The 15103-nt window shown below is 56.2% G+C and overlaps 1 protein-coding gene across 2 annotated transcripts; it reads right to left on the bottom strand.

The window, feature by feature from the left end:
• Positions 1-969: 969 nt before the first annotated feature.
• PRX (periaxin) lies at positions 970-15103 on the bottom strand. Of its 2 annotated transcripts, XM_081274925.1 has the most exons (8): positions 15012-15036; positions 14125-14270; positions 11558-11601; positions 11377-11475; positions 11127-11252; positions 8983-9139; positions 5536-5732; positions 970-4981 (listed from the first exon to the last, which is right to left on the bottom strand). In XM_081274925.1, exons 5-8 carry the CDS (start codon positions 11151-11153, stop codon positions 1139-1141), a joined length of 4224 nt encoding a protein of 1407 aa, XP_081131051.1. In that variant the 5' UTR covers positions 11154-11252; positions 11377-11475; positions 11558-11601; positions 14125-14270; positions 15012-15036; the 3' UTR covers positions 970-1138. The 2 variants fall into 2 exon arrangements, with proteins under 2 accessions (XP_081131051.1, XP_081131052.1); XM_081274926.1 differs by lacking the exon at positions 14125-14270 and having other exon boundaries at positions 15012-15103.

The raw sequence follows: 15103 nt of genomic DNA, 5'->3' as shown, positions 1-15103 counted from the left end.
AGGAGAAAGAGGAGTTGAGAAGACAGATAAGAGCCAGGGCCAGAAGATAGAAGTTTCCCTGGGAAGTTGGAAAAAACTGCAGGTGAAGCCACAGAGAAGCCCCTGTGTGTGCTGGGGGGCAGATAAAGTGGGAGGCAAACCCAGCACGTGGGGGGGGGGGGGCTGCAGAGGCGTGCGCCTAAGTGGAGACGGCTCCTGTGGTGTGTGCTGGGGACACAGGAAGTGCAGGGCAGCCGGCCCATGGGAGAAGGTGCTTCAGTGCATGGAGTCTGCATCCCTCATCCTGAGACAAGGAGGAGGAGGTGTGAAGAGAGCAGAAGGACTGAAGTGGCACTTGGTCCTGGCAGGGTAGTGTCCTTTTATATCACAGCAGAAACATGAGGTAGTATGGAGGCCCTAGGGGGGCTTAGATCCTGAGTGGGGATTGGGCAGGGAGATGGGCGGCCCACGATCCCAAGGCTCAGCCCTGAGAGGTGCTGAGGATCCCAGGATCCAGTCCTAAGAGGCAGCCAGGTGTCTGGTGTGGAGGTTCTGAACCCATAGTTCTGGAGACCAGGACAGGCCTTCCTGGGTGGGGCCAGGTGGGTGGGGCAGTCGAACCAGCCTGACGGGAAAGAAGGCAGGGTGTACAGAGGTGTGCAGTGAGCAGGGGGCAGCAGCCGTCCTGTAGGAGTGGGTCCCCCCGGACGACAGATTCCCTGGCAGAGAGGTTGATCCACTGCTGTGCCCTGCTAGGGAGCTCCCCAGTGCCCTCCTCAAAGGCCTCTGGGAATTCTGAAGGGTGAGAGCAGGCGCCCTCCACCAGGGCTACCTGCCTCTTCTAAGACCAGAGGTGGCCTGTTTCTCTCTCATGCCAGAGGATCCCCTCAGGTTGGGGAGGACCCCACCAGGACCTCCTTTCTCTTCCCCTTCCCACCACCCCCACTCCTACCATACACACACACAGGAAACAGGACACATGGCTACCTCTGGATTATTTTATTCACATGGCTTGGAATGATACAGGCACTCCTGCTGATGAGAGGACAGGCCTCCACCCTGCCCTGGTCAGTCGCCCACCTCCTGGCCCTCTGAGGGTTAGTGCTAGTTAACTCACACACAAAACGAGGGGAGGGGATGTCTCCGTCTGCCCAGGGCTTCAGACAGCAGCCGCCTGGGCCCCCTCCATCCTGGTGGGGCCTGGAGCCCCTGTCTCAGAAAACCCCACACTGGGCAGCCGGACCCTGAAGCCACCCTCTTCCTGGTCCCCACTTCCACTCTGGGCCTTAGGGCTTAGAGACACCCTGGGGAAGCGGAACTTGGGTGACTTCTCCCCCACAGGGGACTTGGAGGCTGCATCACCCTCCTGTCCCTTAGAGGCCTTAGAAGGGGCTGCTAGGCCCACACGGGGCAAGCGGACCCTGACCCGGCCCCGGCGACCGGAGGCCCCTTCCCCGCTGCCCTCTTCCTCCTCCTCCTCAGGGCTGGGGGAACCTTCTCCAGGGGCAGACTCGTTTGGGCTGAAGCCCACCCGGGGTAGCCTGAGCTTCGGGCTCTTGACCTTCTCACCCTCCTCGACCCCCTCCTTGGCCCGCACCAGGCCAAATCGGGGCAGCCGCACCTTGAGTTTCTGTGCGGCTTCTCCTTCACCCCCTGCCACCTGGTACTCGGCGTGGCTGCCCACAGAGGGTGGCGAGAGCTCCACGTCTGGCAGCAAGAGGCGGAAGGTGTGCTCGGCCCCTGGAGGCTGGCCCTCAGTCCCCTCTCCCCTGGCTCCTGCCCCCAGCGTGGGCAGCTTCAGCCTCAGCCCCTCCTCGCTTGTGGCCACCTCATCCACCTGGGCCTCCCGGCTCAGCCCCACGTCCAGCTCCAGCTGGGGCACGGTCACGGTGGGCATCTTGAAGATGCCTTCACCCACCAACAGCTCACCACCTGCCACTTGGCTTCCAGGCAGGGACAGGCTCACCTGAGGCACCTGGACTTTGTAGCCTGCTGTGCCCTCTGCTGGAGGGGACATGCTTTTGGCCTGCTGCCCTGGGGTGCCCGCCTCCCCAAAGCCAGTTAGTTCTACCTGGGGCAGTGTGATGCCCAGTGGGGGCATCCTCAGCACCCCCTCATGGCCCTCAGTGGCCACCTGCCCAGTCGTGGACACATGCAGGCCTGATGGCCTCACTCCACTAACGGCCACTGCTCCCTCTGCCCCTGCTTCCTCCTGAGTCCCCAGGGTGACCAACTCCACCTCAGGGATCCTAAGCTGCCCAGCTATGGACTCTGGCTTTTCCCCAGGGCTGATGCGTCCACCCTGGACTTCCACTTCCTTCTCTCTGACCAGCCCAAAAGAGGGCATCTTCAGCTTGGGCATTTTGACCTTCCCATCCCAGCCCCAGCCCTTGCCCTCCAACTCAGCTGTCCCTGGCACTAGTTCTCCTGGCTCAGCGTCCCGGCCTTTGACCCCAAACTTGGGCAGAGCAAACCTGGGCCCCTTGAACTTGACATCGGCCCCTGCCACCTCCACCTTGCCCGAGGGCAGGTGGGCATCCAGGCTGAGCTGTGGAATAGACAGATCAAGGGCAGGCAACAGGCCTCCATCTCCTGCCTCTTTGGCCTCAGCTTCAGTCCCCATCCGAGCCTTGGGGAGTGAGATAGCAAACTTGGACACCTTCAGCTTGGTGGCTCGTCCAGCCCCCTCAGCCTCTGCCTTGGCTACCTTTGGTCCTGAGAGTCCAAACTTGGGCAGGGAGAACTTGGAGGAGGGCTTGGCCTTCATCTCCGTCATCTCCAGCCGCCCTTCCTCAACCTCCACTGTGGGCAGCTGAGGAGTGACAATCTCAACAGAGGGCACTCGGAAGCCCACTTCCCCAACACCAACTGCCACCTGGGGACCCTCTGGCTGCTCCACCTTGCCCACTTTGGCCTCCTGAACCTGTCCCTCCAGGCCGAGGGCCCCCGGTAGGTCTAGTTCCACAGAGGGCAGAGTGAGAGAGGGGACACCCACACGAGCCTCACCACCCACCTCCGGCTGCAGACAGGGAAGTGTCACTAGCTTTCCTGAGACCTCCGCACCTGCCTCACCAGGTTTGCCTTGGGACGGAGGCCCCACCCTCCCCAACTTGGGCATGGTCATCTTGGGCATCTTGAAGCCAAACTCCATCCCCTCTGCCTGCTCCGCCCCAGCAGCTTTTAGCTTCACCTCCGGTGCCTTGGGAGCTGCCAGCTGCACATCTGGTGCCGCTGGCACCTGCATTTCTGGCAGCCGAATCTCTGACACTTTGGGCAGCTGCACCTCTGGGAGCTGCACTTCGGGCACAGCCATCTCGGGGACCTTGGGGAGTTTCACCTCCGACACTTTGGGCAGCTGCACCTCGGGAAGCCGAACCTCGGGCACGGCCATCTCGGGGATCTTGGGGAGCTTCATCTCTGATACTTTGGGCAGCTGCACCTCAGGTAGCCGAACCTCGGACACGGCCATCTCGGGGACCTTGGGGAGTTTCATCTCTGGAACCTTCGGGAGCTGCACTTCTGGGAGGTGCACATCGGGCACGGCCATCTCGGGTATCTTCGGGAGCTTTATCTCTGACACTTTGGGCAGCTGCAGCTCCGGAAGTCGAACCTCGGGCACAGCCATCTCGGGCACCTTCGGGAGTTTTATCTCAGGGAGCTTCATCTCAGGCACCTTCGGGAGTTTCATCTCTGGAACCTTCGGGAGCTGCACTTCTGGCAGGTGCACATCGGGCACAGCCATCTCGGGCACCTTCGGGAGCTTCATCTCAGGGAGTTTCATCTCTGGAACCTTCGGGAGTTGCACTTCTGGGAGGTGCACATCGGGCACAGCCATCTCGGGTACCTTCGGGAGCTTCATCTCAGGGACTTTCATCTCTGGGACTTTGGGCAACTGCACCTCTGGGAGTCGAACCTCGGGCACAGCCATCTCAGGCACTTTTGGAAGCTTCATCTCTGACACTTTGAGGAGCTGAACCTCTGGGAGTCGCACATCTGGGAGGACTGCCTCAGGCACTTTGGGGAGCTTGATCTCAGGGGCCTTAGGGAGCTTCACTTCAGGCCCTTTGGGCACCTTGACCTCAGGCCCCGCGACTCCAATACCAAAGGAGGGCATTTTGATGGTGGGCAGCTTCAACTTGCTCTCAGCAACAGCCTCAGGGGCTGAAGGCCGGGGCTCCAGGAGAGAAAGGCCAAAGGTGGGCATTCGAAGTCTAGGACCCTTCACCCTGGCCTCTGGACTGACCTTGGTTACCTTGGCCTCAGTGACTTCTTTCCCTCGGGTCCCAAAGCGGGGGAAACTGAGGCGGGGCATCTTCAAGGCCACCTCAGGCACCTCTCCCCGGGCCTCTGCCTCTTTGCCTGGCAAGGCCAGGTCCACCTCCACAGTAGGTGCTGCTACTTCCAGGGTGGGCACTGTCACCGCCACAGCCCCTTCCTGGGTCTCCAGGCAAGGAAGTGTGGGGAGAGTGGGTAGTGAGGGCAAGGTGGGCAGCTCCACTTGGGGGACCTGGATCCCTACAGCTGGAGGCTCCACAGCAGGTGCAGCAGGGGCTCCCAGCCCAAGGGTTGGCAGGTGGAGGCCCAAGTCACTGGGAGCCTCTGCTGAGGGGGCCACCTTGGGAGCTGAGACCTGAGGGACACCCTCAGCACCTGGCAGCCAGGGCCCAACCAGCTCCACCTGAGGGGCTGGGAAACGGGCTCCTGCTGCCACCTCTGCCTCTGCCTTGGCCTTCCTGGAGGGAGGAGCAGCAGCAGCCAGCCGGGCTACCTGGGCCTCTTCGGCCACTTCTCTTACACGCAGCCGAGGCAGCTGGAGGCGCCGGCGGGCAGGGGCAGCTGGGACAGGACCTTTGACAGCCTCAGCTTTGAGGCCCCGACGCAGACGGGAGAACTTGGGAAAGGAGAACTCGACGTCAACGGGGGCCAGGTCTGCAGGGGCCCCCAGGGCCCCGGGCACCACCAACATCTTCTTCTTCTTCACAGGGGACAGACTCTGGATGTTCTGGGGAGAGAGGAGAGAGGCAGGAGGCGGTGGGACAGTGGGAGGCCGGAGCAGACAGGAAGAGCCCCACTGGTATTGTATATCAGGATGGAGATATTCTGGGTAGAGTATCTTGTCCCCCAAAACCATCCCCACTTCCTGCCTTTCCCCCAGAAAGCAAAGACATTCATGTAGAATCAATAGGAGTGTGGGAACTGGACCCCAAGATGTCTAAGTCCTCATCCAGGAATTTCCCCAGCACCCTTATGGTGCAGATGGGGATTGAGCCGTGCTCAGACTGGAACCTGGCCTTCCTGGTTCCAAATCCTCCCTAGCTGGCCTGGATCCGAAGATGGGAATGCCTCTTCAAGACGGTTGAGGGCCAAGGTCTGGGGTAGAAGGACTCCCTCCCGGGGGGGAGGAGTTTAGGGACAAAGAACGAGGGTGGGATTAGCATTAGGTTAGTGACAAGACAGAGGGCAAGGATGGCCCACGTTGGCGGGGAGTGGGGCTCACGGCGCAGAGACAGGATCGCTGGGGCTGTCCAGGACCGGGGCCGGGCTAAGCACGCGTACCAGCTTGGCCACCTTGGCCCGCGGCCCCTTGATCTCGTAGCCAGCCACGGTCCCGGGCCGCAGCGCCAGGTCTCCGGTGGGCACAGTGCGCTTCAGGCAGAAGGAGACCTTGTAAGGTTCGGCGCATTGCAGCAGGCGTAGTGCGTCCTCGTACTTGAAGTTCTCAAAGAACACGCGGGCACTCAGGAGCTGGTCCCCTGCAGGCGAGGTGGAGGTGGGCAGGGCATGGGCATCTGCCAGCTCCGCCCAGGTCTGGTTCCGCCCACTTCCTGGGAGCTAGCGCAATGAAGCCCCGCCCCCGGGTTTAGCCCGCCTATCCCGAGCGCAGGCTTGAGAGGCGTTCCAACTCGACTAGAGCCAAGACCCTAGTAACGAAGCCCCGCCCATGGCTTTAGCTCCGCCTCTCCCACTGGGCGCCGAACAAATCCACAACGCTCTGGTCTCGCGGGTCGCCTTTCCACTTCTCTACCCCAAACTCACACCTCAAAAGATGACTTTGTTTTCTTTATGGAGAGAACAAAATCAGAAGGTAACTTCCGCAAGTTCCCACACCATCTATTTACCTCCCTGCTCTGCTGGATCTTTACTCCTGTTCAAGGGACGAACTGTTCTCACTCCCGGCTCGGGTCAGTTCCCCCGCTGTTTGCCCAGCGATTCTCCCCTTTTCCCACATCACCATGTGCCCTTTTTTCTACATTATCCTATCAGCATAACAATATACCATTTCTCCCATAAGAATGAATGTCTGGACCTCACAGTCTGGAGCTCCTGACCCATAGATCTGTTTACCTTGATGACAAAAAATGCGTCGGCATTATTTACAATTCTCCAGTCACAGTTTCCATCCGCTTACTAGCGCCCCGCTTCACCCCACATACATGAACTGCACCTTTCAAGGTCTCAGGCAGTGACCCCTGTGTAGTTCAATGGTCAAATCCCAAACTTCATCTGCTTGGACCAGTTTATTTGACCCAACTTTACTCTTTTTCTCATCTACTTGTTTCAGTTGGTTTGGGGGGTGTCACACCTTCTGGAACCCCTCTGGAGGTTGCTGAGGCTACCCTCGAACTTGCATCGACATTGGGATCATCCTGCCTTATCCTCTCAGGTTGCTGGGATTATGGGCATGCACCGTCTTGCTCAGCAAGTTTCTGAACTCTTAAAGACACTGTTTGAGGTGCTCAGGCCTTGGGCCTCTTCTCTTCTCCATAAACACGCTAAACTCGGCTTTGGGGAATTCTTGGGAAGCTCATCCAGATTTAGGAGTTTAAGGATCATACATCTCCTGATAACTCCCCAGTGTATCTCTCCAGCCAGCACTCCCTCCTTCATTCTGGACTCATAAGGCCTCTCTGTATCTGTAGGGGTTGTTTTCAGGTCCTCCCCTCCTAGACATCAAAAATCTGCAGATGCTCAAGTCTCTTATATAAACAGCATAGTATTTTCATGTAAGCTACATACCTCTTCACACATATATAAAATGAGATCTAGATTACTTATTTATTTTTTGGTAAGGAGGAATGAACCCAGGGATGCTTAACCACTGAGCCACATCCCCAGCCCTATTTTGTATTTTATTTAGAGACAGGGTCTCTCTGAGTTGCTTAAGGCCTTGCTAAGTTACTGAATCAGGCTTTGAACTCACAATCCTCCTGCCTCAGCTTCCCTAGCCACTGGGATTACAGGCATGTAACACTACACTCTGGCTAGATTACTTATAATACCTAACGCAGTGTAAATAGTTGTTACACTGTGTTGTTTAGGGAATAGTGACAAGAAAATGTGTCTAGATGTGTTCAGATACAATTACAGATGCAATTTTTTAAAAAAATATTTTCAATCTTTGGTTAAATCCTCAGATGCAGAACCCGAAAATATGGAGGGTGGACTGTATATCCAACTGCCACTCCACATCACCTGGGTGTCCAACAAACACCTCGCATCTAAGAGGTCCAAAATACACACCTGGTCTTTTCCAAACAAGCACCAGCCCCATTGTTCCCCGTTTGTTAGAATAACAGCTTCATCCTCAGGTCGAAAATTCCTGGAGGCTTCCTGACCCATCTCTGTCCATGATATCCCACATTCAGTCCTGAAGGTTTCTCCTTCAAGGTATATCCAGAGTCCTTCTCTTCACCTCCAACAACACTGTTTTAGTCCTGAGCATCACCATCTCTTACGTGGATAATCCAAGTAACCACCTTGTTCTCCCTGCTCCCAACCCTGCCCCCTACAGTCTACTGTTATTGTAGTCATTCAACATGATCCATTCCTGTTTCTCTTCTGCTCACAACACTCACAGAATACAATTCAAAGTCTCCCCTGCTGCTGGGAAGGCGAGGCAGGAGGATTCAAAGGATTCAAAGTCGGCCTCAGCAACTTAGTGAGGCCCTAAGCAACTCAGTGAGATCCTGTCTCTAAATAAACTTTTAAAAGGGTTGGGGATGTGGCTCAGTGGTTAAATACCCCTGGGTTCAATCCCTGGTACAAAAAAAAAAAAAAAAAAAAAAGACAAAGTCTCTGAGTAAATAGTCAAAGTCTCGCCATGGCTTATTAAAGCCTTCCAAAAACTGCTCCCCCTTGCCTCTCTGACATGGGTCTTACCCTTCACTTACTGCATACACTGTCTTCCATATTCTTCCTCCAACAAACCAGCCATGCTCCCACCTTGGGATGTTTGCATTGGCTGCTCCCTCTGCCTGGAATGCTTTTTCCAGATGGCCACGTAGCTTGTTTCCTTACTTCCTTGCAGATTTCCCACCCTTCCTAGACCACCTTGTGTAAAAATGCAGTTTTCTTCCAGGCATCTATAGCACATACTCCCTTCTAATTTACCAGAGATTTTACTTATTTTAACTCCTTCTCCACTGGATTGTAACTTATAAGTGCAGGGACTGTTGTCTGTTTGTTCACTGCGATAGCCCAAGCACCTAAGTAATGGCTGAAATAGAAGGCCCTTAATAAATAGATGCTGTATGAATAAATGTGAGCTTCACTCACATTTCCTAAAACACGCCTCGCTTACTGAACCCCTCTCCAACCTCTCCAGGTTATTAACTCCTCCCCTTTTCTTCTGCCCCAACAACACAAACATTAACTAGCAATTACATAGTGCTTCCCACGTGCTACTTAGCTGTGTGCTGTTTTCAAATACTGACTTATTTAATCTACATAATAAACCCATGAGCTCAATACTAGTTGTTCCCATTTTAAAGATGAGAAAACGGTGGCACAGAAAGATCACAAGCTAGTAAACGGGGCCTTAGGGATTCAAATCAGACAAGGAGCCCCCAGAGTCAGCTCCGAACAATCACAGTGCCAAAAAAAAGCCCCGCCTTTTAGAGACCACGCCCACAACCTTGAAGTCAGTTTCAGCCCTTGGGCCCAGGACAGATTCCTAACTCCACCCCCGCAGGTCGGCCCCGCCCACGCCCCGGCCCCGCCCACCTTCCTGTAGGCTGAGGCTCCTGGCGGCAGGTGAGTCCTCGCGCAGCTCGCGGACGAAGATTCCTTCTTTACCGCCGCCGGCTACGTTGATGCCGCTGACCCCGGTCTGCGCCTCCGTCTCCACTATAATCTCCACCAACTCCGCTCGCCTCAGCTCCTGCAGACGGCGGCGAGGGGTCGCCATGGGACGCCAGGGCTACACCTCGCCCGGAAGTCGCCATCGCGCTTAAAAGCGGCTCTTAGGCGGGTTCCCCGGGCACCTGCCCCTCGGCACGGCCCAGGCTGGACGTCCGGGCCACTCATCCGGCACCTCTTTTAGCACGCGCGCGGGCGGCTAGCTCTCTGCACTACGGTTAAACAGCTCCGCGGGCGTGAGCGCCACTGCGAGCCCCCACGGCTGCGGTCTTGAGGGGCGGGGCTGGAAGAGGCGGGACTCGGCGGAGGCTGCTAGAGGGGGCGGAGCCAGGTAATAGGACGGATCCGTTCGGGGAACCGGGATCAGAGAGCACCTGGCGAGGTTGGGAGCAAAAGGAGTGTGGAAGAGTACCGGGGATGAGGAGTCTGTTGGCTGCAGTTTATGAGGGGTTTCTTTGGAGCTGGAGCAGTGACCCATATTCTAAGTGTGGGATTGAGCCACGAGGAAGGGCTTTAATAGCAGCAGCAGAAGGGGCGAGGGTGAGGATAGGATTCCTAGGAAAGGGTTGGACCCCTAAGCCAGGCAAGATGAGGCAATGGGGAATGGGACTTGCCCTTGGCCCTGCAGGCTTGAACGTGTGTGACTGTGCTCTTCTGTAGACTCTATAACCTCAAGACCTGCATAACGCCCACCCAGGAGGGAATCTAGCAAAGTGTGGGGTGGGGGTCGGTGCGTGGGTAAATGAATGGTGGACCAACAGTGGTGGCATTCCTGGTATTTACTGTAAATGGTGCACACTGGCTGTGGCCCAGCGGCATGCTGTGTGATTGACGTCGTTCCCAGAAGAGGAAGTGAGAGGCCTGAGTTCTGTCTAGGAATCCAATCTGCCGTGTCTCTCTGGGGGAGCACCTTGCCCTCCCTGAACCCGTTTCTCTGCTGTAAAGTTGGATAACAGAGGTGTACTGGAAGGAGTCTGTGATTATGAGCTGTGAACTAAACCAACAGGGATCAGAGGGGACAGGGCAGGGCATTGAGACCAGCAAGGACTGGAATTGAACTTAGGGCTTGAAGAGGGGAAAGCAGTTCTGAGCCTAATGCCCCACTGTGGTGGCTCCCAGAGGGGAGAGGACTGGGCAGGGCAATGTGAGAAGGAAAAGCCGTGGCAGCGGCTGGAAGATTATGACCATCCCTACCACCCTTTGGCTGTGCAGGCCCTGGTCTAAGCATTCTCTGTTCAGCCTCTCATTTCATTCTCCCTTCAGCCTTGGGAAGTCAACAGAGGAGGACCCTGAGGCCCAGAAAGGTAGAATGTCTTGCCTAATGTCACACAGCAAGTTAAGCCACTGGGCCTTGACCTTGGGTCTGTGGTCCCAGAACCCACAGGCCATCCTGAAGGCAGTGACCCCCTTGCCTGCCATTCCCAGCCTCAGCTTGGCTCCTGTAAAGCACACCTGCCCTGTGCCTGGCACACAGTGGGGCACATTAAGTGCCACCGCCGTCCCCATCTCCATAATAGCCAGGGTAGCTACCTTTAGAGGAGTCTTCCTCAGTGCCAGACTCTGCAGATGGCCCCAGGGTGAGTCCTCAAACCCCACAGATATGGGAACCATTATCTCATTTCACCAATGGGGAATTTGAGGCTCAAAGGGATGAGGTCACCTGCTCAGGGCTGCACAGCTGACATAGTGGGGAGTGGGATTTGATAATTCCAAATTCTTGTCTTTAAACCACTGTACCACACTGCCTCTTCTGATGAAGACTTTCTGCTGGGTTTCCTTAGCTTATTATCAACTCCTTTATGATCCAGTGAATTAGCTGCTTTGCATCGATTTGAGCCAGGCACTACACTGAGCCCTTCCCATCATTATTATTTCCCCCTCAATTATATTTCCATTTCACAGATGGGGAGACTGAGGCCCAGAGAAGCCAGGAAGTGTCTCCTTGATGTCCTAGTCTGTGCTCCCTACACATTCCCTGTAACCCCCCTTGCAGGGCCTGTTGCACTTACCTCGGCACTCCGGCTCCTGGCCTCCATGGCACTGCTGGGAGACACGTGAGCCCTGGGCTCCTGCTTCCTTTCCCCCTTCCGCTGCAGAACCAACTTCAGTTCTGCATGAAGCAGCTGCCTCTGAGCCTGGGGGACAGGGATGGAGGGTTGAGGCCAGGAGGGGATGAGGGATGGAAGCCCAGCTTCCAGGGGAAGGGCAGGGTGGGCATCAGAAGGAGAGAAAAGCCCCGCACCCCAGCTGTCCCCTCACCGCTGCCTGGGCGCAGGTATTCCCTCCTAACAGGAGCCCGGCCCCAGATGCCACACAGCTATCTGTGGGGCTCCCGGCCTTCCGCTGGGGTCTTGCTGCCTGCCAGGGAAAGATCAGGGAATGAGGGTCCAGGTAGGCAGGAAAGGGCAAGGAGGGGCATGTGGCGCCAGCCAGTGCTCACCTGAGGGTCACCTTCAGCTCCTTGGGCCTCCTGGGTCCGGGGCTCTGAGAAGAATAATGGGAGCAGTATTATCAGCTAACACGCACTGTTGCTTCCGGGTGGATGACCCTCCCCACTCTATCAATGTCCTGTCCCAATAATGGAGGTGGGGACAATGAGGTTCAGAAGACCCACACACACACACCCCATGACAACTGGAAAACAAGAGGCAAAGCCCAAGCTGACTCCTGGGCCTGTCCAGCTGCAGAGCCCCAGGGCCAACCACCTGGACCAAACATACAATATAGTGACATCCACTCCCATGTGCTCCCCGAGGTCACAGCCCCTCGCCTTCCTGTGCTTTTTTAAAAAGTGAGGGAAAGCATGCCCGCCTTGCAGGGCTGTTCCATGGATCAATGACTTAGAAGGTATAAAGTGGCCCACACGAGGGAGGAGCTTGTAAGTGTTTGCTGTTATTACCAAGAATGTCCTGGGGTCCTGACCTTGTGTCCTGTCCCCATAGGTATCATTGCACATGGACCCCAGAACAGCTTTGTGAGGTCAGGATTGTATTGAGCCCATTACAGAGGAGATAACGGAGGCTGGGGGCAGGGGAGTCACTTGCCTGGTGGTATATGTGGCCAAGCTGGGACTTGAACTTGTCTGACACCTCCAGCCCCTTATATGGCAATAATAATAACTAATGGTTATGGAGTGGTTATTATTGGCCAGTCCTTGGACTGAGACCGTCACCTTCTCCCTCACCTCTGAAAACCCTGTCCCCTCAGAGAGGCCAAGAGAAGTCACATAACAAAGGAGGAAGCAGCTGGAGGTCACATGCCATCTTCTGCCATGCTCTCCCGGGGGGAATGGTCATAGAGATTGTGTCCCCAACCCCCAACCCAGGTCACACAGCAAAGGAGGAAGCAGAGCTGGGGGTCACATGCAGTCTTCTGCCAGGCTCTCCTGGAGGAACGGCCATAGAGATTGTGTCCCCAACCCCCAACTCCCGGCTTGTCCTCACAGCCCCCACCTGGCATGCCAACCCGCCAACCCCTGCTGTAGAGGGAAAGGTCAGACCTCACGCGGCACATTCCCTCACACAATGGCCCATCTGCTGGGCCAGCCACATTCCACCCCGCCCACCCACCCGCAGCTGCACAATGGCCCTTCATAGCCCACCACCAGCCAGGACAGAAGACATGGGGACCCCCTCAACATACTGAGCAACTATTCCACTAGCAGGTCCCCCACAGTGTTGGAGGGCCCCTCTCTGGATTTCCTAGGGGTCCTGGTCTATGTGTTCATCCCAGCCTCCTCTCTCAGCCCCCACCCCTGGGAGCAGGGACAATCTCTCCCAGGCTGGCTCCCATGTCTGGGGTGTTCCTCTGAGTTGGGCCCTGTGTCAGCACCCAGAGGCCTCAACGTCACCCTGTATAGGGTGGCTGTTACAAGGGTGGAAACCCAGGCTCAGAGGGGGAAAGTGTCCAGAGTTAGACAACCAGGAAGAGGCAGAGCTAGGGCCTGTGCCCTCGACCCTTACTGGGTACCGAAACTTGCACTGGTAGTTCTGAGACCTGGGCCACAAAACAGCTGGGCAGGAACTAGGTGGAGCAAGAGAGGTAGAGGGGACTGTGAATGCCACTTCAAAGTGAACTTGTTGGAGCCAGACCTGGCTAACTTGATCCCAGGGGGCCCCCATTTTGCCCATGAGTAAGAGAGTTAAGAGGCAGGACATCACGACTGAACCCAGGTATGAGAGCTATCCAGGACCAACACAGTATTCTAAACTGGGGAGTGGGGGTGAGTCGGGCCCTTTGCAGGCAGCGGCAGATGGCGGGGACAGTCTCCTGGCCCAGGAGCTCCCTGCTCCAGGCCCTGGCAGTAAGAGTCACACCCAGAACCTGACATAGGAAGCCCAAGCAGGGCAGGAACAAGAGAGTACCCTCCTTCCTCATCCCTACCTGGACAGCTGCCCAGCCCAAGTTATATTTAGCTCAGAAGTGCCCTTCCTGAGGAACGTACCCAGCTCCTGGGGTGGGGGTGGCAGCTTCGGAAGGAAACCCACTCCACCCCAAGCACTCTGTGTTCCCAGTGATGCCCATCCTAGTAGGCAGGGGTAGGAGGTGGGGGAGACTCTCTGGGAGTCCCTGAGTTGTGTCAGAGGCGGATCTGATGGGGTCTCCTGGTGAATCAAGACTGGAGCAGTGACTGAGACCCTGTCCTGGTTCATGCCTGAGTTCCCAGAATTTTCAGCGTTCCTGTTTCTTGAGCACTTACTTTGCGCTTTGGCTCATTCAACCCCCCCAACACCTCCATGAGGCAGGTACATCTAAGATATCCATTTAGACGCTTGGGCCCTTCAGAGTGGCTGGGAATTAGGGGTTGTACCCTAGGCCCCGCCCTTCAGCTGAGCTAGGTCCACTGAGGAATCTATTGAAGGCTTTTGCCCTTCTAGCACTTTCTTCAGTAGCTGCCACCAACCTCACTTGGGAATTCTGCCTGCCTAAGAGTCTCAGCTTTCCCAGCCACGGTGACCTGGTGTCCTCAGCAGTGGGAGCTGGGGGTGACCCGACTCATTCAGGCACCTGGATATTATCTGAGGACACACAGTGGAGCCAAGGGGAAGTGTAAGGCAGTGGCCTCTGGCTGCCTTGGTGAGTCCCAGCTCCAGCACTTGCCAGGTATGAAAACAGGGTCAAGGTCCTTCTCATCTGAGACCTCAGTTTCTTATCTGTAAAATGGAGCCAGTAAAAATGGCTTTGAAGATTTGTGAGACAAGAGCAAGTCCTCAGAACATCCCAATATAAAGTGCTCAATTAACAGAAACATCTCTGATAGCAGAGTGTATGCAGGAGGGCTCCACCTCTCCCAGGGTCTCATACCCAGCCTTTGCTCCCCCAAAACCAAAGGGGAACTTCGAGTGAGAGATAAAATCCAGCCATCTTGGGCACCATCCTCCCACCAATAAGATCACCACCACCATGCCGGGCATGGTGGTGCATGCCTGTAATCCCAGTGGCTTGGGAGGATGAGACAGGAGGATTGCAAGTTCAAAGCCAGCCTCAGCAACTTAGCGAGGCCCCAAGCAACTCTGTGAGACTGTCTCTAAAGTACAAAAAGGGGTTGGGGATGTGGCTCAGTGGTTAAGCACCCGTGGGTTCAATCCCTGGTACAAAAAAAAAAAAAATCACCACAGTCCCCTGGCATCCTCTTCCAAAAACCAGAAAGCCTGCCCTAGCTCTTCACAGGCAGTAACTCATGAACTCTCTGTGAGTTGGCCTCTGTCAGCCCATTTTAGAGACGAGCAAGTAGAGGCACAAAGGCTGCACAGCCAGAAAAAGGATGCAGCTGGGATTCAGGACTGGCTCAAAGTCCTCCTTCCTGGGCCCCGGGCACCCTCCCAGACCTCCCAGGACCCTGGGTCTCATTCTCAGCCTGGTCCCGGGAGGCGACTGGCTGGCTGATCTCTTACCTCTGGGCCTCCAGACACAATCGAGAGCTCCCCAGTCCGTCTGTTCGGTCCCAGCCCTAGGCTGGAGGGGAAAAGGAATCGGGAGGGGTAGG

The sequence above is a fragment of the Spermophilus citellus genome, assembly GCF_964194105.1.
Source record: "Spermophilus citellus genome assembly, chromosome: 18".
NCBI lineage: Eukaryota > Metazoa > Chordata > Mammalia > Rodentia > Sciuridae > Spermophilus > Spermophilus citellus.
Note: the sequence above shows the minus strand (reverse complement) of the source record. Positions and strands in the feature narration are given on the sequence as shown.

Excerpts from the sequence above, each read along its gene's own strand:
- PRX (XM_081274926.1), bottom strand. The coding sequence starts at position 11,153 with ATGGAGGCCAGGAGCCGGAGTGCCGAG. Across the intron at positions 9,140-11,126 it reads CCAGGAGCCGGAGTGCCGAG|GAGCTGAGGCGAGCGGAGTT; the intron begins GTAAGTGCAACA and ends CGCCGTCTGCAG. Across the intron at positions 4,982-5,535 it reads GGGCCAAGGTGGCCAAGCTG|AACATCCAGAGTCTGTCCCC; the intron begins GTACGCGTGCTT and ends CTCTCTCCCCAG.